We start from the raw sequence: 24,207 nt of genomic DNA on the forward strand, positions 1-24,207 counted from the left end.
ACATCACAGTCCTTTCCATTCTTGAGCGCCTCCCTTTCATTTTGTTTCATGTTTTTGTTTCTTCCTGCTATTAGTTTAGTGTTGTCTTGCTTTGGATCTCTGTGTTTTGTTTAGCTTTTGTTTAGCTTTACTATTGGGCTACCAAGTGGCGCAGCGGTCGAAGACACTGCATCTCAGTGCAAGAGGCATCACTACAGACCTTGGTTTGAATCCAGGCTGTATCACATCTGGCCGTGATTGAGAGTCCCATAGGGAGGCCCAGCGTCGTCCTGGTTTGGCCGTCATTGTAAATAAGAATTTGTTCTTAACTGACTTGCATAGTTAAATAAAGGTTACATTTAAAAATAAAAATAAAGACTATTGTAGAGCGACTTTGGGTTGAAAAGTGCTATGTAAGTCCCATGTACTATTAAATAATATAATTTGTCAAATGTACGTACACTATGCACTGTCGGTGTGTAGACCAATATAGAAGCATATGGTATGACCCCTCACCTCTTTGACATGCCGTTTGAGGAGCATGTAAACACTCTGTCCGGTTTTACGATAATGTCTCTCCACATGTTCTCTGCCAAAGCCCAGGAATGTGTTCATACACACATACAAGCCTCCCTCAGACTCCTGTGAACAAAAACAACATGTGGTGAACAACATGCAAGGCACACACACACACACACACACACACACACACACACACACACACACACACACACACACACACACACACACACACACACACACACACACACACACACACGAGGTAGCACATGTATAAGGAACAATGATGTGTATTTGTCAAAACAATGTCAAGTGAGGTGATTTAACAATCTGAAATTCAGATAAGCATCTCCCCACACACACGAAAATACCAATGTTTAGGTTCCTACTGCGTGCTTACTTTGGGTCTCTAATGGTGACTCACCAGATAGAACTCATTCATAAATGAGATACAAGGGCAGTACATGGAAACTGCAATTTTCTCCGTTTTGACTGCATTCTATATTATGATTGTTTTTCCCAAGGTGTAAAGACGTTTGGGGTCAATAGAGGACTGCGCAAAGGATGTCAGTTTCCAGTATATTGGGATTTGTTAGCAGGGTTGTGCCAATACAATGTCATTGCCAGTGACACACACACTTGTGGCAGGTGGATTCTATCATTTGATTTTAATCCATGTGATTTTCATGTAAACTAAAGCAGACGTGGTCTTGCATTTAGGACGTTATTTTCTGAAATATGCCTACAATATGGGTTCATGTTTGAAACAGTGAAACTCCAGTACGGATTTTGCAGACTGCAAATAGTTTAACTGTAATTGCCTACCACTATTAAAAAACAGCAACAGAGTATCAAAGTAATGTCACGTGTTCATGTAATGTATGCCTTGAGCAACTGACACTCAACCACCTTCGAGGCACAGGCCTATATGATCCTCTTTCCTACACTCAACGACGGAGGTGTAACAAAAAAATATCACACAAATAACCCTCTATACTAACCAAAATCTGCAGTTCGGATTAGGCCAACAGGCCCTGATGAAACTTTAAAGAGCTGAGTTACACACACGCTTCAACCGCGCTGGGATAAAAATAACCAACTTGTCAGTCTTCAGTCTGACATGATGAACTCCAGACAGCTGAGTCACTCACCTTTAAAATGGTTTCAGTTGAGCAATTATAGATTATAAAATATGTTTCCTCATCAAAAAAAACGTGTGAGTAGTTGGTCCTAAAAGCCCAACACATGGTAACCTCAAACTCCCAACAGTTTGTAATAGCGCGCGGTGCGTTTCAGTTCATCGGTCTCGTGAAGTTGTTGCAGATGGCAAGTCAATCACATTGAAATAAAATGCCGGCCCCCCAAAAATCTAAGACATTATTTTCTCTAATACAAAAAAAAACATTAGAAATAGCTCCCATATCAATATAACATTATTGTAGTGATTTTACAACAACAAAAAAACACACTGAAAAAACTCAAAAGTGTGTAGCCTAAAATGCAGAAGGGGGGACACAAAATAATGTAATGCACCAAAACACAGCCCAACCCCACGTAGGTGTCATTAATTACCTTGACAAAACAGTAGACAGGCGCACAGTGAACAAGTACAATTTCACAAAGGAAATACCATTCCACGGGATGTAAACAACATTTAATTATTTATTTTTCTCAAGCTCAAGAGAATGGTGGAAATGGAAGCCCCAGATCCTGCGCAGCTATTCACGTGCGTTAGGGCAGTTTACGGGATGAGTAAGGACAGCTTGGAACACACAAACACCCCATAATACGGGGAGACACTTACGGGAGAATCGTAGGAAAAGGCACATTCGCTCTTGAAAACCCTGTCTCCTGTTCTGGGAACTCTGATGGTGGGCATATAAGGGACAAGCAGCTCTCCTAAATCTGCAGCCATCTTCGCATTCTTGCTTCTCGCACCACAATGCTAAGGGAGTCACTAGAGAAGGCTGTCAGAGGAGAGAAGATGCTATTTTTAAATCATTCGGTCTCGACATTCCTCCAGCGGCGAGGGATATGACGCTGAAAACATAACGGAGGGGGAAGTCATTTTTATTTTATGCGAGAGCTATCCTCTATAAACATGTAATCAATAATATCTTTCCAATTGCGTATGTCTGTTGCTTAAGAATTATAACGCTGTATTTACCGTAGGCGCAGTCACGCACTGAACGGTTTGACTCAAACGAGGGGTCCCACACACTTGATTGATAAAACCACCCATACAAATGGCTAAACCCTCACTGTTTTTCTGAGGACCATTCTCTGTTCAAATTAAAATGGAAATGCTAGATTAGGCTACCAATTGGTTTTTGGAGTGGTTTTGGGGGGAGGGGAGGGTGTGGTAGAAACTAGTAGGGATTTATTTGGTTTTTAAATTGTATTTTCTTAGTAGTACATAATTAGGAAGACCATAGTTGTGTTCCAATACTCATACTAACAGCACTAACCATACTATTTGTGGCGTGAATTGAGTATATAGTATGCTTATTGTTCATGGTATGGATATAGGTAGTATGCCAAAAGTTCCCGGATGTCGTACTAAATTCGCCAAAATATGAAGTATAGACGCAGAGGACACTATTTCCATCATTTAGGGCCCATAATGCAATTCTTCATGAAATGGGCGTGGTTTCACATCGTTTTCAGATTTTAAGAAAATGGCGTAAAATATGCAGCCAAGTACAACAACTGCAGATACAAATGAATTGCTTTAACTAATTATGACATATATTAAGAACATGTTGATCAATGTAATCAAATAATGACTTTTCAAATAAGTTACCTTACACGTTATATTGGCTGACAATTTGTTACCTACGTTGTCCTTACGAACCACATAGCATATCATTGTGCGTTCTCAATGGACATTTGGTTGCTTTCTTAAATTCGCTCTGGCTATCTACTCCGATTTCAGAGCACTCTCGTCTGATTACTGGCTGGTGTCAGTAAAGGTTGGCAAAAAAGTGTACTTACATTTTTGCCAGCAGCACAGTTACAGTCACCAACTCACTGGATAACATGAAAACTGCCTAACCAGCTCAGCTAGGGTGGGTAAAATGGTCAGAGTGGTCTCATTTGTGTCTGGAAGTAGCTAGCAAGCTGGCCAACATTAGCTTGGATGCTTGACTGCCATTGTAAGGTCAGAACGCTCAAATCAACCCTACTCCTCGGCCCGAGTGTCCAGTGTGCACTCGGGGAGTGAAACGGACAATTATTGTTTATTCCATGTGTAACTCTGTGTTGTTGTTTGTGTCGCACTGCTTTGCTTTATCTTGGCCAGGTTGCAGTTGTGAATGAGAACTTGTTCTCAACTGGCCTCCCTGGTTAAATACAGGTGAAATAAGAAAAGGTAAAAATAGCAGCAAAGGGGAGACCAACTCCATATTAATGCCCATGATTTTGGAATGAGATGTTTGACAAGCAGGTGTCCACTTACTTTTGGTCATGTAGTGTACTCTTTATGAAGGGAAAACAGCTTATTTGACCACAGTGACTTTTCAGGGTTGGTACTGAGAGTACAATAAGTGCTAAAACGAATTTTCTACATAGATTAATGCTTTCAAATGTATGCTATCTTTGTACCACAAGTCTGCATCTTATCAATATTGGGTGTATAAACAAGGTAAGTTTGTGATATTGTACTATATTTAGTCTCTAGACACAAGGGCTTACTGTTCTTTATCCATTTCATGAATCACGTCATGCCATCAGAACAGCCTCAATTCGTTGGGGCATGGACTCTACAAGGTGTTTGAAAGCGTTCCACAGGGATGCTGGCCCATGTTGACTCTAATGCTTCCCACAGTTGTGTCAAGTTGGCTGGATGTCCTTTGGGTGGTGCAGCATTATTAATACACATTGGAAACCCGTTTGATCGTGCAAACCCAGCACCGTTGCAGTTCTTGCAACAAACCGGTGCGCCTGGCACCTACTACCGTACCCCGTTCAAAGGCACTTAAATCTTTTGTCTTTCCCATTCACCCTCTGAATGGCACACATACACAATCCATGTTTCAATTGTCTCAAGGGTTAAAAATCCTTCTTTAAATCGGTCTCCTCCCCTTCATCTACTCTGATTGAAGTGGATTTAACAAGTGACATCAATAAGGGATCATAGCTTTCACCTGGATTTACCTGGTCAGTCATGGAAAGAGCATGTTTTGTACACGTTTTGTATATATAAAAACAATATGTAAAGAAATCCACACACACACATCCCGCTAGAGTATATTCTGTATAAGCCAATCCAATGCAACTCAATGGAGACTTGCATAGTATATAGCCTGGACCAATATACAGCTCTATAAAAACATAAAACAATATCTAAGAAATCCACTCTCTCTCTCCCCTAGAGCAAATCAAGTGGCGGCAGGGTAGCCTAGTGGTTAGAGTGTTCGACTAGTAACTGGAAGGTTGTGAGTTCAAACCCCCGAGCTGACTATGCACAGATCTGTCATTCTGCCCCTGAACAGGCAGTCCCACTGTTTCTAGGCAGTCATTGAAAATAAGAATTTGTTCTTAACTGACTTGCCTGGTTAAATAAAGGTAAAATATATATTTTTTAAAGTAGATGTACATTCAATGGACCCTGGAGAGTGAGTCATTTTACAGAATTCTCTCTTTCTCAGATCTTAAACATGTTCAAATCTTAATAATTGTCTGGAACGATATATATAAAAATAATATATGAAGAAATCCCCACACATTATTCTGCTCTGGAAAATGCAAAATGATCAGTTTCTCTGGTTTTACTATTCACAGGCATATGTTTGGGTAAAATGAACATTTTTGTTTTATTCTATAAACTACTGACAACATTTCTCCAAAATTCCAAATAAAAAATGTTGTCATGTAGAGCATTTATTTGCAGAAAATTACAACTGGCCAAAATAACAAAAAATATGCAGACCTGTAAGACCTCAAATAATGCAAAGAAAATAAGTTAATATTCATTTTTAAACAACACAATACTAATGTTTTAACTTAGTTTGAGTTCAAAAATCAATATTTGGTAGAATAACCCTGATTTTCAATCACTGCTTTCATGCGTCTTGGCATGCTCTCCAACAGTCTTACACATCGATGTTGGGTGACTTTATGCCACTACTGGCGCAAAAAATCAAGCAGCTCCGCTTTGTTTGATGCTTTGTGACCATCCATCTTCCTCTTGATCAAATTACAGAGGTTTTCAATTGGGTTCAGGTCTGGAGACTGGGCTGGCCATGACCGGGTCTTGATCTGGTGGTCCTCCATCCACACCTTCATTTACCTGGCTGTCTGGCATGGAGCATTGTCCTGCTGGAAAAATCAATCCTCAGAGTTGGGGAACATTGTCAGAGCAGAAGGAAGCAAGTTTTTTTCCAGGACATCCTTGTACGTGGCTTGATTCATGCGTCCTTCACAAAGACAAATCTGCCCGATTCCAGCCTTGCTGAAGCACCCCCAGATCATCACCGATCCTCCACCAAATTTCAGTGAGTGCGAGACCTTGGGAGGCGTAAAAGCCACAGCCTCGCACCCACTGTGGTATGTGTACCTTTAGATTCAAGCCAGTGTCTTAATACCGCTTTCAAATGCTAGTCGGAACTAGGAAACTGAACTTTCCAACTTGCTAATTCGTTGAACGCGGTACGTGATGAATTACAACCAGTTAATAAGTGGGAAGTAACCGAGTTTCCTAGTTCTGACTAGCACGTGAACAAGGTATTTGTAGCTTACCTGTTATTACTACAAGCAACATGGTGGGAAAGGCCAACCATTCTGAATCTATGTACAAATAAACGTCTTTGACGCTAATGTTGTTTAGTCTGATGTCCTGCGGTTTCTTTGAATGTTTAGTTTGTGGGAACTGTAAAAAAAATATTTAAAAAATATATATTTTGCTTATGAATTGAATCACTTTTTGACTTCCATGTTTGCCGATGGTAGAAATGGTCAGAAAGTGCTCGGTGACCTATACCCCACCATGAGATATCCATACACAGCAATGAGTCGAGTAATATATTTGGCATTTTTGGGCTCAGAATAGGTTCAAATATATAATTCTTGTAACAATTTCATTCTGAAATGTATTTCAAAATACATATGCTGAAGTAATTATTATCTCGACACTGGAGGTTTACTATATAATGACTTGTCTAGACACTTATACCAACACCAAATTACATGCATTTACACCAAACATAATTTGTCGTGGCACATTTTTATATTGTACTAATTTTAGAGGATGTGAATGGGCTGAGTTAGACTCGGGGTAAGGCCCCGCGATAGTCTAGCGCCCTGTCCAGTAGGGTGTACTTGTACATCAATCTGCCTAACACTACAGAAAACAGCAGATAGGCTCCTGCCTATCTGAATCGTTCTGGCTTGCAAACTTTTACCATAGTCTGTGTGTGTCCTGTCATTTAAAATTACCCCAACTCCTGTAATCAGTCCAAGGATGCAGCTTAAAAGGCTTATCTGATCTGCATTGTTGTGAAAGCAAATGTCCCGAGAGTATCGATCATTACATGATCGCGCGTTCACTTCGTTTCATATCTTTCACTGTTTTTATATCAATGCAGAATGAGGGAGAAACATTCCTCACAGCACAGCCATCCAGTGGACATTCATTGGTTATGACAGTCACTTTTCTTAGGTATGAGGAAGCATAAACGACCTGTCGGTGAACATTGTAATTTCATCACAACAAATGGGAGCAATAACTCAAAAGAAAGTTGAAAGACAGTTGTGCACCACTGCGAGAGAATGGGCCATTCAGTACGTACCGTTGCAAAAAATTAGGCCAAATGAACGCACCCCGGCTAAACCAAATTGTAATTGTGAAGCCCATTAACAGAAAATACATGTCTAAAGATGAAAAACAGCCTTTCAAAGTATTGACATTTACTTTATTTTAGTCATGAAGAAAATAATATACAAACAGTGAGCCATCAACACGTGGCACTGACAGTTTAGACTGGGTGGTTGGACCGGTTGGTTTAATTGTCAGGCGTTGATTTGATGCTGTTGTCGACCAGATTCTTGTCCAGTGTCTCAATGTGGAACCAAGGTCCATCTCCCTTCGTTCTCATCTGCTTACGCACCTCTAGCTGTTTCAGTCTGCAGGTACAAAAACATTAAATTTGCCAAAAAATCCTTTGTACAGATTGTAGATATGTATTGTCAACAGTCTTTTCTTTAATATTTTACTTTCCATTTTTTGTTAATACAAAACATAAGGAATGCAAGCACTATGTTGCAAGAGGACCTATGTTAGGGCAGCAAACCAATTAGATACAGGCTATGCAGTCAGTGGCAGCTCATCACTGTGTGACACTCACCTCATCTCACCCTTCTCAGACTCAATCTGGATCAGAGCCATCATTTTCTCATAGTCTTTCACTGGGGAGTCATAGAAGGTCCGTGAGATCCACCTGGTGATAGGATGCTGCAAATACAGGGACAACAATAGGACTCACAATCAACTTTGCCCAAGTCCTATTGTAAGCAATCTCCAGTGGTATCTCCAATGTGAATGTTTTGTTCAGATTTAAAGGTGAGGTGATGCCATTTCATTTTCTGATAGAATGACTAGTCACTTCTGATATTTGCTAATAAGGCATGGATTGTGATGAGTGAATATAACAGCGGGATCGTAGTACCTTGTAGTACTCCCAATGCTCAGGCTCATAACCTTCAGGAATTCCAGCCAGCTCAGCCTCACCTTAAAAAAAAAAAAACGAATAAAATATTTAGGTTAATTTATATTTTACCATATTTCTCCATAAACATGAACTGAAAGTGCCAGTGTCTTCATCACCGCTGTCCCATATAAAAATGAAACATTTCTGTACAATGGAAATATCTACACACACTCACCGACAAACACATTCACGGATGTCACAAAGACCGCAACTGGGATTCCAGTAAGCAGGATATAGAATTTCTAGGAATAAAAGTGGAGGGTGAATAAGTTAGTGAATTAAGTGGTTCAGTGCTGTGGACAGTGATGTAAATAGGATAGTTCCAGTCCTTGATCATGACTCACAGTTCCATTACATTACACGTAAAAGTCATTGGACGACGGCATCTTCTGTATGGGGGAGTTTTATTAAGAGCCCTGACGCTTGGTCTGAACATTAACACACACTGCTTGCGGTACGGTTTTGGAAGCACAAGGAAAAACCAAAAAGGCTCAAATTGATACACAACTATATATAGTTAGTGTTCCCACACGGCCATATCTCCATGTTACAGCGCTTGTTTACGGACAGAGGCGACCACCTATGCTAATTAGCTATCTAACATGCTCCGAACACCTGTATGTAAGCGTAAGTGTATTTTCGTCAGATGGAGGCACATAGCTGTATTGATTTGTGAACTGCTAATTGTTTCTTATTTGAAAGATTCTTTCTCGCTGACGAAAATTGAGGACCATTTGTTTCTAAAGCCGATGATTAACTTTTCTAAACATTACAGCGTCGGGATTGCAGTTCACATGAGCCAGTCTTGGCTGAAGCTAACCGCTGAAAACCGCAGTGAGAAGTAAGAATTTTTCTTAAAACTATTGTTGTTTTAAGGACTTGTAAGTAAGCATTTCAGAGTAAGGTCAACCAACACCTGTTGTATTCTGCACAAGTGACAAATGCTATTCTCAATCAAATTGTGCCTAGAGTTTGAGAACTAGTTTTAGTCTGAATAACTAGAAACTTACCAATAACTGCAGAAACCTCCGGTCATAGAAGCCAGTGGGCTTGATGATAAACATCTGCTTCCCATGGCTTCCCCAGCGGACTGCCACTGCAAAGCAACGTTTTCAGGGATGTTAAACACGGCAACACATTATTTATGTGTGCATATAAAGCATTGCATTAATGTGTTGCTGCACCTAGAGGAAAAGGTTGGAAAGGTTGCTAGTTAGTTACCATTCAACTAGCTAACTATTGTTCAGTGTTGTGTCAAAAATGAAATACTGTGACACTTGGATGAAAGAAAATTCAGTTGTTTTGGTGTGTGTTGTGCTAGCAAGGCTGTGTGTATTTAGCTTGGCTATTAGCTAGCTTAGCAGCTATCGTTTGTCCACTAAGCAGGTCAACAACACGTCAAGTTCATGAGCATCACAAGTCGTTTGAAAACTATGAAAATCAATCAGTAAAATGTGTATGTTGTCGTTGGTAGTGCTGGCAAGAGTAGACACTTGAGAGAAAGATGGCTAACTAGGTCATGCCATGGCTAGCTAGCCAACTAGCAACGATAAGAATACGTTAGCAGGAAGCTAACGTTAGCCAGTCACACAGGACTAGCTACAAGGTCACAATAAGAAATGCCCACCACGAAAGAAGGAATTGTAGATGTTGGAAACGTGGAATACCATTTACCTTTGTCTGTGCGTTGTGCAGTTCTGCTGAGCAAATTCACCACAGAATTCCCCGATTTTAGAGGATTTAGCCTGGCTGCAAAAGCAGCCGCAGACCGAAGAACACTCATGCCCACCATCGCTACTGAGGGCAAGCAGATTGGCAGACGCCTCTGTGATTGGCTCGACCATGTAGAGTCGAAGCAGCCATATTTACTAAGGGAAAACATATGCGAATAACACAATAAAGAATTTATGTAAATATTTCATTTCCAATATGTTGCTTTTGATTAGCTTTTGTTCACGATTAAAATTGCTTAAAGTATTTACGTGTGTTTAATTATTTTGATGATGCATCCTGGGTAGAGTATTAGAGCAAACAATGCGGTGACCTCAACCGGATGTGTTTTGACACTTTGCAGACAGTTTCAAAACGCTTTTAGGATATCTACACCCTTATCAGCTCAACAGTCTGCTCTCACGTTGACCAAATCTCAGTCTTATACTCACAGGTAAGAATCTAAAGCCTACCGTTTCTAACAACCAAATACTCGATCTAAACGTGATTTGATTCTCAATTGCGATATCGTTCTAAAACATAAAGCCCTTAACTTTCATATCACATCCAAATAATTTCACAAATGCAAAATATGCACTTACTGTACACCACAGGAGGTTGGTGGCACCTTAATTGAGGAGGACGGAATCATAGTATTGCCTGGAATGGAATTAATGGTATCGAACTCAAACACATGGTTTCCATGTGTTTGATTCCATTCACGCCATTCCACTCTTTATTATGAGACGTCCTCAGGTGTTCAGTGCCTGTTATATAGATAATTAGCACAGGTGGTCCCTCTGTTTTCTGTGTGTAAACACATGACGTAACATATGACCGTGTGGGAACCCTAACCCTATAAAAGGTATTGTAGCGACCCGCACAGACAGCTGTGTGTTATGTGTTAGGCTAGGAGGTGGTTGTGTTGTACTGACCAGTACCCGGTGTTCGCGGGGTCCGACCTGTCAATCAACCTGCTATCTGCCAATCACGGGAATGCCTGGAATGTTCTGATGCCGGGCATCCTGGTGGTTGGCGGAGTGGCGTGGAGGGGGGTTGGGCAGGGGGGTGGAGCATTGGAAGTTAAGACCAGGTTCAGCCTTTGTTCTCTCTCTCTTACGTCTGGGTTTCACAAGAGAAGGTCACGATTGGCTTGTGGGTTATCTGTCATCTATTTGGCGTGTGCTACGGCCCAAACAGTAGCCTGTGTAAAGTTGGTGTAATAAACCGTCAATTCGTAAACTCAAGCCTCTGTCTGGACAATTGTTCATTTATGATCCAGTCAGGTCATTACAGTATGTATCAATGTAATCTTTGTTTTATGAAAATCTTTTATCGTTGATTTGAAAGATATAGTTCAATATACTTCCAAAACCGTACCACAAGAGGTGCATGTTAATGTTTAGATTGAGTTTAGCAGCTCTTAACTAAACTCCCAGGTACAGAAGATGCCTTCGTTCAATGATTCTTATGTGTAATGTAATGGAACTGTGTGTCATTACCATGGGCTATCACCACCATGGCACTGTCTGTAATGTAATGTAATGTAATGGTGAGGATGCTGATGAATGTATTTTACCATGTACCTAAATCTGCTGTTGTCCCCTCTGTTAGGCTAACATCTCCTATTTTTAGCTCAAGTTCGCACTGTCATGTGGGCCTTGTCCGTCAGTGTTGGCCTCTGCACACAACCATCAGCAGGAGAGGACTTGAGGAGTTTTTCGACGTACCGGAAAACTGGGGGGAGGCAACCGTGAAGTCAGGTTAGCCTTTCGACAGTATATCTGATCACCAAGGCAAAGCTTTTTTTAATTTTAAAAATAAATAAATTTCCTCCGACTAAGGGACTGAGTAGGAAATTGATTATTTTCATGATTAATTGTAGGGGCACCATGGATGGCCAAGCAACTAAGGACAAAAACTAATGAGGACTTACACAAGCTCTGGTAGGTGGTGGATGTTGACACAAAGTATGTTTACATGCACACTAATAATTTGATATTAAACTGATTATGGCAGTAGGCAGAGTATGGCATTAGCTATGTAAACAACTTACTCTGCTTATCTTAATCTGCGTAAGGTCATAATCGAAGTAAGCATAAGTTGATTAAAACACCTGGTTTTCTGATTAATCTTTCAAATTATTAGGACATGTAAACAGCTTCATCTGCTTTCCAGCGGTGTATATGATCTGTGTATGTGTCAGCACCAGGTATGCACGAGTGAAGTGTGTTCGGAAAAACTGAAAGTATGTATTTTATAGTTTTCACATGCAAACTTTATGTCCGAACTCCGAATCAAATAGTTTTCACAAAAATAACATGGTAGAACGTTTGTGATTGGCGATTTTCTGCATTTTTCAAAATCCCATCATGTAGCCTCATTCTCAGATGTGTCCATGTATACAGGATTATTAAGGAAATCGTTCTTCTTGCAAAGCATGTTAACATTAAAGAACTATTACATTAACCTTAAATAACTATTTTATTAACCTATCACAATCACATTATTGTGCGCATGTAACAGTGCTCATTGAAGAGCACTGACCTCCAGAATGAATACCCATGAACTAAACTGTTCTCACAGGTATGTGCTCCTGAAAGAGAAGAACATGCTGCTTACCACTGAGCAGGAGTCCAAAAGGCAAAGGATTCAGATGCCAATTCCAGAGCGACTGAAGAAGGTAGATGACACGGCACTTCTGACCAGGTTCACCATTATTAAACATCTGACCAGGTTCACCATTATTAAACATCTGACCAGGTTCACCATTATTAAACATCTGACCAGGTTCACCATTATTAAACATCTGACCAGGTTCACCATTATTAAACATCTGACCAGGTTCACCATTATTAAACATCTGACCAGGTTCACCATTATTAAACATCTGACCAGGTTCACCATTATTAAACATCTGACCAGGTTCACCATTATTAAACATCTGACCAGGTTCACCATTAAACATCTGACCAGGTTCACCATTATTAAACATCTGACCAGGTTCACCATTATTAAACATATGACCAGGTTCACCATTATTAAACATCTGACCAGGTTCACCATTATTAAACATATGACCAGGTTCACCATTATTAAACATATGACCAGGTTCACCATTATTAAACATCTGACCAGGTTCACCATTATTAAACATCTGACCAGGTTCACCATTATTAAACATCTGACCAGGTTCACCATCATTAAACATCTGACCAGGTTCACCATCATTAAACATCTGACCAGGTTCACCATCATTAAACATCTGACCAGGTTCACCATCATTAAACATCTGACCAGGTTCACCATTATTAAACATCTGACCAGGTTCACCATTATTAAACATCTGACCAGGTTCACCATTATTAAACATCTGACCAGGTTCACCATTATTAAACATCTGACCAGGTTCACCATTATTAAACATCTGACCAGGTTCACCATTATTAAACATCTGACCAGGTTCACCATTATTAAGCATCTGGAAATATGTCTAGTAGGGCATAGGTAATAATACAAGAATATCAAATGGGGATGATTAATGTCAATGACAGCTATCAATGGGTCTCTTTTGGAGAAGTGTTATTGGTCCAACTAGTACCTTTAAAAATGAATGCAGATACTCCAGTCCAGAGAAATTGAGACAACCCTTATGTCCTCAGATTGAAAGGTCCATGAAGAGACACAGTGGTGAAGGAGAGAGAAGACGGTCTCCGCCTGCTCCAGACAGGTCAGGAGAGAGCAAGACCTGGGGCCTGGAGAAAGGATGTCTTTGGACGGGTCTACTGGTACGGAGCTTCCATACACAACACACCACCTTCATATAATATCTCCTTCCACAACAAAGTGTTGCTTTCACCTTACTCTCCTCGTTTGCCATTCAATTTTCAAACATGCTGTACAAAATGTAGCATGTTAGCATGGCCAACATTGAGTGAAGTGAACCGTCTTTGGAAAAATATTGGGGGTGAGGAATTAGGTACTCGAAGCAAACACAGGCAGTTCCCCTGAAAGATATTCAGTTCAGTTACTTCATAGTTACTTCATAGGTGTCAAATGGCAAGTTTGAATGTTATTGTACACTCTGCGATCATTGTATTTTTTTTTCTAGGTACCGGTTTAGAGAGCATGCCCTTCCTTGGTACATGAACAAGCAATGCAAATGTTTCTACATACCCCTATTTGTCACCCCCCATATGAGGTAAGAAATATTGTTCATGCATTCATTTTTAACAGTGTACAGTAGGAGAACCTCCAAGCAGAGCACTTCAATTATACAAGATGTGACATGGTTTTGTCCTGGGTCAGCTTCAACTTCACAAGGGCAAAAGCACTCGTCTGTTGTCACAATTAGTCTTCTTTATTTTTTCCAGGCATCGTCTAGAGAAACACCTCCTATACTAAGAACAGAAAACAGAACGGAGACAAAAGCAAGCCGGGCTCCAGGAGAAGTTTCCTCAAATGAAGGCCCGGACATGAGACTGTTAATGACCAATAAACATTATTCTCCCTGCTGCCATTCAGATTGGAGCTTGTGACTGTATCTAAATTAATTTACCCCATGTTTTTTGCATAAATATGTCTGTCATCAGCATTTATTTGATGTTGGTAGACTGTAGCATTTGTATGTCTTTCTCTGTATCATGATGCCTTGACATTGGTTATTAATATTAAAGTGATGTACAGACTGAGTTTGTACTCTATTTTTAAGCCACAAAAATCTAAATATCCTTGAACATAACTTAATTTTCAAGTTGAAAGAGTGCGCCAGGAATAAATTGTGGGTGAATAAATATTCTGTTTTTAATCAAACTTTTGTAATGCTGTAAACCCTTTCCAGCAATTGTCACTCCAGGTATTCTGAACATTGTCTTTTCTATTATGAATGGGATATTTTTCATACCAGTTTGACTGATCAGACAAGTGTAAATGTTGAGTGTGCCCCTGGCTATTCTTAACGTGAACGTTGAGTGTGCCCCTGGCTATTCTTACATTTAAAAAAAGCAATACAATTGTGTTGTCTGCTTTGCTTAATTTTTTTAACTTTTGATACTTGAGAATATTTCAAACCAAATACTTCCCAAGTATTTTACTGGGCAACTTTCACATTTACTTGAGTCATACTGTTTGCAACTGACTGATTGAGGACTTTTTCCACCACTGTTTGTTTTGGACATTTATTTTTTATCAACGTGGTCCTTCTGTAGCTCAGTTGGTAGAGCTGGCGCTTATAACGCCATTTTAGTGGGTTCGATCCCCGGGACCACCCATACGTAGAATGTATGCACACATGACTGTAAGTCGCTTTGGATAAAAGCGTCTGCTAAATGGGACTATTTCCACCACTGTTTGTTTTGGATTTATTATTTATCAAATGTATTTGACAGGGACAATCTACTGTATTTCTGTAAATGTGCCAGATTTAGCCAGCTGGCTTTGTGATGTAACAAAGGTAGCTGATGATGTAATGAAAACAGACAGTTAAATATGTGTGTGTAGAACTGTTGCACATTTGCTCTGGAAATGAGGACCAAACCTACTCGTCAAAAGGAGTGAATTGCACCTCCAATTGAAGTCAATAATAAGGTATGGAATCATGCCAATACAGTCATTATTTATATAGCTCTGTAGCTTGCAGTATTTTGAAGGAGATAAGCAAGGGGAAATGATGCTTTGGTTAATATTTCTCACGTGAAAGGAAACATGACCATGCTAACTGAAAAATGGATACATGAATATTGGTCAAATGTACCTACATCTTCTGAAGCTGTGTTGGGCCTACTTGATCATTTTAAAGAAAGTCACAGACGATGTCCATAAATTAGACAACAATACTGAACAGTTGTAGCCCGTTGGTAGTGGTAGGCTTCTGGCTGTGATCTCTGACCACTGTAACAGTGAATAGTGGCAATTTACCCGCGGTGTATAGGCTTGTTTACTAGGCTAACTAGTGCATTGGGGTGGGCTATGTGCAGCATGGGCATACAGGAAACCACTCTAGCCGCTTAACTCACCTTGGCCACGAGCTCTATAGTTTACAGCTATTGCATCACCTACAAAGCATCAACTGAATGTTGAATGTCAGGTATTTTAATTGTCTGTATTGTATACTTGTTAAATGTTTGGAAAGTCTTAATTTGTAATTGTTTGTAATGTCTTATCAATTGGTGTTGGACCACAGGAAGATTAGCTAACGTTATAGCGTTAGCTAATGGGGACTCTAGTAAAGATTCACAAGACTGTTCACAGATTCACATTGATCACAGAATCTGATTGATAATCTTAATTCGAAGTTTGAGTTTTTTACTGGACAACCAACACTTGACAGATGGGCTAATCCATAGAAAGAAAATGTGATCTTGGATCTTGAACTCCCCTAATGTTCAATATTACTAGTGGCACTCTGTCCTTACGAACAGTAAATCATTGGGTCTGACTCTTTTGATTTAATGCAATTTCATCATCGATAGTGAAACAACCACCATATAATCGCCAACTCCCCCCTACAAAACATGAATTTATTTGTGGTTTATCCTCTAGCTATTTGGTATTAGGTGTGATCCTGACTTGGAATGGCCATGTTTTAGCATGAATTTATTTGTGGTTTATCCTCTTTAGCTATTTGGTATTAGTTGATCACTTGGAATGGCCACGAAGTTACACATGGTTTTAAGTCCAGTTAGTTTGGGAGTTGTGGTAAATGGGGGAGTGTGAGCGCGTGTCATGAGATGCTGCAGGTGTTGATATGGGGATGGATAGGCGACCACTGCCTTTAATTACTACGCTCTGCCTGCACCTACCTCAACTGGTACTCTGCTGCCTCGCTGTGGCTACAATATGAGGAGGAAATTAGTCCTAAAAATGCTTTCCAGTTCCACTGACTCAATGATGCGCAGCTCACTCGCTGGAGATTGTCGATGCGCTCGTGTCAAAAGCCTCTCTCTCCCTCTCTGTTTTGTAAAACAATGTTTGGGAGTTGATCAAATATTTTGGTAGTCTACAGCATAGTCTTATCTTTTCAGCAAGAGTCATTGCTTTAAATATGTGTTTTCCCTCGATTGTATTTGAAATATTGCAAAAGGCCTGTTTTGTCTGCGTGCTGTTTTTTCACTGACAGATTTGCCTCGCGTTCCCGACTGTAGGCTATTCTTTGTTATTGGGCTACAATCCGCAGCGAGGCTATTTAAAAAAAAAAGAATTCATTGGTCCTCTGTAGCTAAATTATAGGGTTTCTCATGACGTATTAGGCTATTCTGAATGATTTAATTTATTTCTGAACAGACAGCAGTAATTCCGTAACTTTAGAAAATTCCTCCAGAACCCTTCATGCAGCTATGATTCTATAAGGAAACAAATGATGAAGTGCAACTCTGGAGAGATGAGGGGGCAGGATAATTGACGAAGAGGCAACTCGAATGAACTTTGATCGCTTTTATTATAATTGTTACATAGCAAAAAGTGACAATTATTTTTCATGGCACGAGAGGTACCGGATTCGGCCAAGTAGGTTCCGGAACAAAACAGTCCAGAACGGAAAGGTGTGCGGATCCTGTTCTGGCATGATCCGGCTCAAATTAAGCACTGATTTGAAGTACCTAGGCCTCTACCTGCTGAGTATAAAGATTATTAAACTAGATTCAGTGGGCTTGTCATTCACAGAACTGTTGAAAAATCAAGTATATTTGATCTTAATGTGGATATACCAGGACATCTAGTGGTCACCGGATTTGTTTTAAATCCATGCAAGCTTTCTTTGCACTAGCATGCGATGCCATATATTTGACGCAGGTATTTATTTTTCAACAAGGATAGTCATTGACCCGGACAAAATATAATTGTATGAGCTATGCCTCTATGTCCCGGCGTTGTTGCACCCCTCTACTATCTGGCTTGGTGGGGCGATCTCGTTCTGTATTCCTGCTTCACTTATATTCAATGTGTCGTCATGCATTTGTGCATGCACGCTGTTAACGGTCATATCCGTCTTGCTAGCTAACTTAGCTCGCTCATCAACCAGTATTTTATTCGCTTTTTCTGCACGATAGCATTTATTAAAGCCTTGCAAACTCATGGGGACCTCACTGTTACCACGGGTCATCGAGCTAGCCCTTATTTGGCAGCAGGGTTGCATCGGTTTCCACTGGATTTGACAACTTGTTAGGCTGGCTAGCTAGGTAGCTAATTCGCTAATGAGAACTATTTATCATGTAGCAGCCTATGCTGACTAGCATCGCTAGCAACTAGCTAACATAGATAAAGTTTAGTCGTTGGTCCACAAAATCAAACAAATGGTACTGACCTGATGACAAAATCATGTTTCGAAAATGTAGTAGCTATTTATGTTGTTGTTGTTTAATGACATTGGGAATATAATACTTTTTGTCATTTAACTACCGGTATGTATTTAATCCGGTTTCGGCATGAGAAAAGTATTAATCGCAAATTCCAGCACTAACGGATACCAGGAAATAGAAATAAGACACCCGGTCACGAATGCGGAGCCACGCCCTAAAATAACATGTGACCACAAGGCGTTTGTGACACATTCTTTGCGTTCAAATTTTGTCATAATTGTCTGTAGGTTCTAAATTGCTTATGAGCTTGGCTGCCCTTCAGAAAGTAGCTGATTCTTGTACTCTACAGCTGTATTTTCCTGCAGTTACTAATAATACTAGCAACAAAACAGATTTCATTCCTTAAAATGATATTGCCAGATGGAAGAAAATAATAAGGTAGGCCTAAACTGTAATAAGATATACCTTAAAGACTGCTTGTGTTTAATCCTGAATCCAGTTGCCCCCCTTGTACTTTTATTTCACCTTTATTTAACCATGTAGGCTAGTTGAGAACAAGTTCTCATTTGCAACTGCGACCTGGCCAAGATAAAGCATAGCAGTGTGAGCAGACAACACAGAGTTACACATGGAGTAAACAATTAACAAGTCAATAACAGTAGAAAAAAAGGGGGAGTCTATATACATTGTGTGCAAAAGGCATGAGGTAGGCGAATAATTACAATTTTGCAGATTAACACTGGAGTGATAAATGATCAGATGGTCATGTACAGGTAGAGATATTGGTGTGCAAAAGAGAAGAAAAGTAAATAAATAAAAACAGTATGGGGATGAGGTAGGTAAAAATGGGTGGGCTTTTTGCCGATAGACTGTAATAAGATATACCTTAAAGACTGCTTGTGTTTAATCCTGAATCCAATTGCCCCTCTTGTACTGCGATAAAACAATAGGCAAGCCATGAACCTTATGGAGGAGTGCATGTGTTTTGCAGACACACCTGGGTTCTAGACTGGCTGAGGTAAACATTTTAGGAAAGCCTGGGTTTTAAATCCCGGTGAAAGCAGATATGACAAGGTTTGTCAATGTCATGTTGCCCTTCCATTTAGATGAAACTAGAGAAAAGGATAATTTTGCTTCTCTTAATCCACATCTTCTAGCAAAAAAACATGTTCATGCTTTAGGGCTGGTGGGATGCAAATATATTGGTTAAAATATAGTGAGTGTGGGGGGGGGTGTAGTGGATGATGTCATCATTGTAAACTAAATTCAGCATAGCCAAACCTTGTATAAAATAGGTTGAATTTGTACCTTAGAAACCATGTCAGATTTTCAACATTATATACACTTTCAGAAAAAAACAATAGGCTGGGCAGCACCTCAGCCCGGGATCGAACCCCATCCAGGGTTTTAACGACACCCAGCCCTGATTAGCTTTAATATGTCACTGACTACTACCAATATGCTATTGTGAGAATTATTATTGAGAGATCTCTTAATAACAAAATATATTCCGTGTTAATATCGAAGTCATTCTAAGGGGTAGGTTTGACAAAGCAAATGAGTGAGTCTTTGACATGAAGACAGTGGTTAGATTCTGCCATTGGGACTGCTCTGATGTTGTTTCCATTCTCTCCTGGTTATGACCATAGAGCCTTGTCCCAGTCTCTAGACCTGCCTGTCTGTGTGGTGGATGACCACCTGACCTCTGAAGCTGTCAATGAGATGGTAAGTTGACCTTGTCATTTCATATTACAACATTAATCCAATAAAATGTTATAGTGATGCTATCATTGGCAATGTTGACGTACCACAACCATCTCTGTTGTGTTGCAGTTGTTTAATTGGCCCAACGTTGCCAATGCTCCTCCACTCTTTAACAGTTAATAATTATTTCAGTATGATATTTGTTGTATATTAAGTTTGATTATTTGCAATATAATTACATTTCTACCAGGAGCAGAGCAATTCTACCAGGAGCAGAGCAACCTCAGTGATGGAAACCACAGAAGAGGGGAAGCTCAACAATGTAGAACATCTGACACTTATGGACTTCCTTCAAAACCTAACTGAGAAGTATGTTCTGTTTTCTTTGGTACTATCACACCTTCAAGGAAATAGGATCAAATTAGAAACTGATCAATCGGGAAAAAAATGTTCAGTGCTAGAAAAGTTGTCACATTGCAATTTTGCCAAAACAACTGACACAAAGCAAGTATAACTTCACGATCAGGCAAATAATTAAATAAAAACAATTCTGCCACGCATCCTGATATGACAACATTTATAACAATATTGTTTTCAGGCAATGGAGGGGGATTCATGAGGGCATGTTTGACCCGGTAAGATCATGTTACTGAAAATGTAATTAGATTACCATGAAAACTCTGCCTAATGTTTAACCTTGTTCATAAGCTTTTGGAAGACACACTATGCAACATTTTAAAACACTTATTCTGTTTTTGGAATACAGCTGACAAAACAACAGCTTGCCGGCTTGTGTCTGAGGATTGTCCAGTTTTTATCGGACAAGCTGATGCAGATCATCATCCCAGGTCTTTACGAACTACTGGGCATCCAAGATGCTGCCTCCTCCATTGTCACAGAGATCTCTCACAGCGTCACTCACCAGTCTGTTAGACGATAAGACTAACACCAAGTCCCGCGTGAGATTTACTGAGGCTGGTGTACCTAAGAGGCCAGGCAGTCGAAAGTCTTACAATAGCTTTCGCATCCCGACTCCCTACCCTTCCTCCAACTGTGTGGAGCAGGAAGAGGAAGAAGAGCAGGAATCACAACAACTTAAGTTCAAGGAGATTTACCTGACTAAGGGCAGTGGAAGCTACCTGCCCAATGGGGCCATGAGGTATGTTCTTAGTCCCATGATGGTAGTGACTGTCCATTACTGTTTATGACTTATCAACCATCATTTACTTTCTCATGAATAAAATCCCATTTATTTGATGACTTATCAACCATCATTTATTTCATTAAAATATTTATTTGTCATTATTTCATTCCACTCATCTCTATAGAGCTGCTGCTTATCCTGTCTGACAAAATCACTATTTTAGTAGTTCTTCTAAGTAAATAAGACCTACTTTTATGACCGCTGAACACCAACTGTCAATCACTTAGATCATGTATTTCCAGGTAGAGAATCCTCGCAACGCAACTGCTTTTTATCTCTCTCATGCATTCTCTCGTCTCTCCGTCTCAGTCAATGAGGTTTCCGTATCTGCTCCACACAGAGTGGACAAGCAAGTGGGCGTGCAATGGATTATGGGAATTAATTGCCATATTTTCTGTGCCAAACTATGTCGAATATTGACCTGTTGGAAACTACAACTACCTACTACATTGCATAGTTCGTGCTTGATCTGATTTATCTCTACAGAAACTGAGCATCGAGCTCACAGAAGAAGAAAAAAATTAACTATATGGAATTCAAATAATTGAGCCGACGTCGGTTAATTAGTTGTTTAAAAAACGAAAAATAACAAAAATGTTGGTTAAATGCTCAGCTCTAGATTCTAATGACATCATCAGTGTGCATCATGTGATTTTAACCAATTATGAGTAGGCATTGCCTACTAATTGGTTGATGATGTCATAGAAAACACTTATCTTCTCTTTCTTTTTTACTACAAAACATAGAAATGCCCGTTTTTCACATATGCCGATGTTGGGGTGGTGCTGGAGATGATGAATATGAAGTTGAAACATTTAGAAATTTCCCTTTAACATTTCTTCAAACTGCCTTGTATTTATGATTGTCCTTGAAGTTATTAGAAGTTACAGTATTTGAAGTTTATAGCAATTTGGATTTTTGTAGAGGATAGATATTGCCAGGATAGATGGATATCTACAGGCCAGTTTTAATACAAATGACTTATACAAAATACATTTTATTGGGCTTTAGAAATTAAGCAGTTAGGCTGACATCACACTAAGGTTTTTCTCAGAGAAACAGCAGCGTTTTCCTCATTGTTTTCAATGGTGCAGATGTATTTGACACACTGAATGTGCATCACAGCCTTACATATTATTTGTTTGACTTTGATGATTTCTGTTGTTTTTTTCCCAAGGACTCTAACCTCTCTGTCTGATGTGCAGAAGAAAACAACCAACTCTGAGACGCTACAAGTCCTCTTAGGTGTCTCAGAGGACACCCTCGTCACCTGTGTGCAGGACAGCCTGCAAGGTTCTCTCTCCAAACTTGCATGCATGTCCAATTCTCCATCTGGAAGTGCAGGCTCTATGATGCTAACCCCTGCTGTAATGGCAGAGTTGGCTAAAGATGTCAAGTCGGCCTTATCAGTGGTCGTTAAGAGTGCCTCCGCTAGCCAAACCTCTCTAGTGACACCGGTAAGGGGAGACTCACAGACCAAGGTGACTGAGAGCATGGTGAGAGAGCAGGCTGCTAAACTTGAAAAAGTTGACCAAGAGAGCAAGAGTCTAACAGGGCAAGTCATGACCACCATCTCTGACACAATGGTGGCTTTTGTTGATGAGAACGAACAGAATTTGCTGGAAGATCTGAAGGACAAGATCACATTTTTGGCATCGCATGTTGGCTTCATTGAGGATCTTGATGCCCTGATAAGGAAATACGAGAGCAGCTACAATATTAGTGAATCTGGTTCCTCCTGCACGCTCACATCTAAGAGCATCCAAAAACTCTCCAGCCGGGAGTTTCAAACATCAGCAATACAAGCAGTGAGTGGAGTTCTTGACAAAAAGTCAGTAGTTTGAGCTTTCCTAGTTCAGTCGTTCAGTCTGAGTTAACAGGTGCTGTATCAGGTCAAACATTGTCTGGCATTGTAAAGACAGAGTCAATTCACCCAGTGGGCTCAGCAGCGTCAGTAGTTGTTAAGACTTTCGTGTCAGATATGAAGTCCTTGGCTGAATCTGAAGAGAGTCCCCAACAGAAGAGTGCCTGGTCTGCTGCTGTTCACATTTACCACAGCATCCAAAATAACTTGAAAGATTATTTCGGCAAGCTTCAGGGATGTACCTTAAAGAGCATTGTCACATCTGATGACAACATCACAAATGCTGAGTTTAAGGAGACAGTTCCATTTCCTTGCTTAAACATGAAATATAGGCCCAGTAAGAGTGAGCCTCAGTTGCCAGAGTCCACTAGTGCAGTTACTTTACAAAGAGGCCTAAGTGAGAGCTCAAAACTTCTTTGGGAAAAACTGAGTCAGAAGAAAGCAAGCTCCTTCTGACAACTTGCACCAAAGAAGTCATCTCAGAGCTTCTGGTCTTGTACAACACTGAGATGTCAAAGGAGGACCCCTGTACACTGTTGGAGAAAAAGGATCAGGCTTCTCTTTTGAGAGAGAGAAATTTGTAGAGGGTGTTCTGGCTCAGCTTGGGGATATCTCCCATTCCAGGGCCTCATCACCAATAGTATATGAGTTCCCCTGTCAAATTGAGGACAGCAGAAGTAAGGCCACAGCTTCTTTGACCAGTCTGTTAGATTGTATGAAAAAACTCTCAAGTGAGGAATTTAAGAGGACACCACTCAAGCAGTGAGTGAGTTCCTAGTTAAAAAGTCCACCAGTAGCTTAACAAGTGCACAGCCTGCTTATTCTGTAGCATCCAGGTCTTGTTCCGTTCTAAACCAGAGAACCTTGTCAAAGGATATTTGTGCGGATTCTGCTGCCTTTGGCATCATTGACACATTTGTGGAAGACTTGCAGAGCTTGGCGCAACCTGCAGAAGTAGAGGAGAGAGAACCTGACCTCCAGGAAAATGCACAAAAGCGAAAGAGCAGGATCTGGTCTGCTACCACTAGTTTATATAAAAATATTAAGAAGACATTAAAGGGCTTCACCATTCACCGGCGGAGGTCAGACGTGCAGAGAAGAATGTCTAGCCATACACCCACAGAGGACTCTGAACATCTTGTGACTGAGGAGTACCTTGGTTTGGCAAGCCAGAACTTGACGCAAGCTAGTAAGAGTGTGCCTCACTTGCCCAGTTTGAACCAGGAA

General features: G+C 40.2%; 3 protein-coding genes and 1 long non-coding RNA gene across 18 annotated transcripts in view; 2 read left to right on the plus strand and 2 right to left on the minus strand.

Moving 5' to 3' along the window:
* The window catches only part of LOC118400694 (ubiquitin carboxyl-terminal hydrolase 13-like), a 50,996-nt gene extending 48,208 nt beyond the window's left edge, over positions 1–2,788 (minus strand). Inside the window, exons 1-2 of one of the 3 annotated variants that reach the window (XM_052475360.1) lie at positions 2,303–2,788; positions 496–621 (exon numbers count right to left, since the gene is read on the minus strand). In XM_052475360.1, the coding sequence (XP_052331320.1) occupies positions 496–621; positions 2,303–2,413 (237 nt within the window). In that variant the 5' untranslated portion in view covers positions 2,414–2,788. Of the gene's footprint in view, positions 1–495; positions 622–2,302 lie in introns of those variants that run through there. The other 2 variants (XM_052475359.1, XM_052475361.1) reach the window with 2 other exon arrangements.
* A 4,599-nt stretch (positions 2,789–7,387) lies between these two features.
* Positions 7,388–10,671, minus strand: ndufb5 (NADH:ubiquinone oxidoreductase subunit B5). Its single transcript, XM_035799199.2, has 7 exons — positions 10,517–10,671; positions 9,879–10,072; positions 9,215–9,300; positions 8,380–8,446; positions 8,163–8,224; positions 7,842–7,948; positions 7,388–7,620 (listed from the first exon to the last, which is right to left on the minus strand). The coding sequence occupies exons 1-7, from the start codon at positions 10,564–10,566 to the stop codon at positions 7,500–7,502; spliced, it is 687 nt and encodes a 228-aa protein (XP_035655092.1). The 5' UTR covers positions 10,567–10,671; the 3' UTR covers positions 7,388–7,499.
* On the plus strand, positions 10,193–14,605 carry LOC118401574 (uncharacterized). 2 transcript variants are annotated; one of them, XR_004829282.2, is made up of 6 exons: positions 10,193–10,368; positions 11,550–11,677; positions 11,800–12,597; positions 13,577–13,702; positions 14,026–14,115; positions 14,288–14,605. It is a non-coding gene; the product is annotated as an uncharacterized LOC118401574 (long non-coding RNA). The 2 variants fall into 2 exon arrangements; XR_004829283.2 differs by lacking the exons at positions 10,193–10,368; positions 11,550–11,677 and having other exon boundaries at positions 11,808–11,860; positions 12,501–12,597.
* A 713-nt stretch (positions 14,606–15,318) lies between these two features.
* The window catches only part of LOC127910689 (uncharacterized), a 72,836-nt gene continuing 63,947 nt past the window's right edge, over positions 15,319–24,207 (plus strand). For 2 of the 12 annotated variants that reach the window (XM_052475392.1, XM_052475394.1), the window contains exon 1: positions 15,319–15,500. Coding sequence is in view for 7 of the 12 variants with exons in the window: in XM_052475379.1 (XP_052331339.1) it covers positions 19,823–19,933; positions 20,163–20,281; positions 20,511–20,547; positions 20,679–20,760 (349 nt within the window). In the remaining 5 variants the exon portion in view is untranslated. Of the gene's footprint in view, positions 15,501–15,546; positions 16,000–17,624; positions 17,703–17,991; positions 18,647–19,276; positions 19,934–20,162; positions 20,282–20,510; positions 20,548–20,678; positions 20,761–24,207 lie in introns of those variants that run through there. The other 10 variants (XM_052475387.1, XM_052475386.1, XM_052475379.1 and 7 more) reach the window with 9 other exon arrangements.

The sequence above is a fragment of the Oncorhynchus keta genome, chromosome 22 (assembly GCF_023373465.1).
Source record: "Oncorhynchus keta strain PuntledgeMale-10-30-2019 chromosome 22, Oket_V2, whole genome shotgun sequence".
NCBI classification, from domain to species: Eukaryota; Metazoa; Chordata; class Actinopteri; order Salmoniformes; family Salmonidae; genus Oncorhynchus; species Oncorhynchus keta.

Bases quoted from the DNA above. Each gene is read 5' to 3' on its own strand.
- ndufb5 (XM_035799199.2), bottom strand. From the start codon at position 10,566: ATGATTCCGTCCTCCTCAATTAAGGTGCCACCAACCTCCTGTGGTGTA. The intron at 8,447-9,214 runs GTAAGTTTCTAG...TTTTATTCCTAG, and splicing joins GGAGGTTTCTGCAGTTATTG to AAATTCTATATCCTGCTTAC. The intron at 8,225-8,379 runs GTGAGTGTGTGT...TTTTTTTTTAAG, and splicing joins ATCCGTGAATGTGTTTGTCG to GTGAGGCTGAGCTGGCTGGA.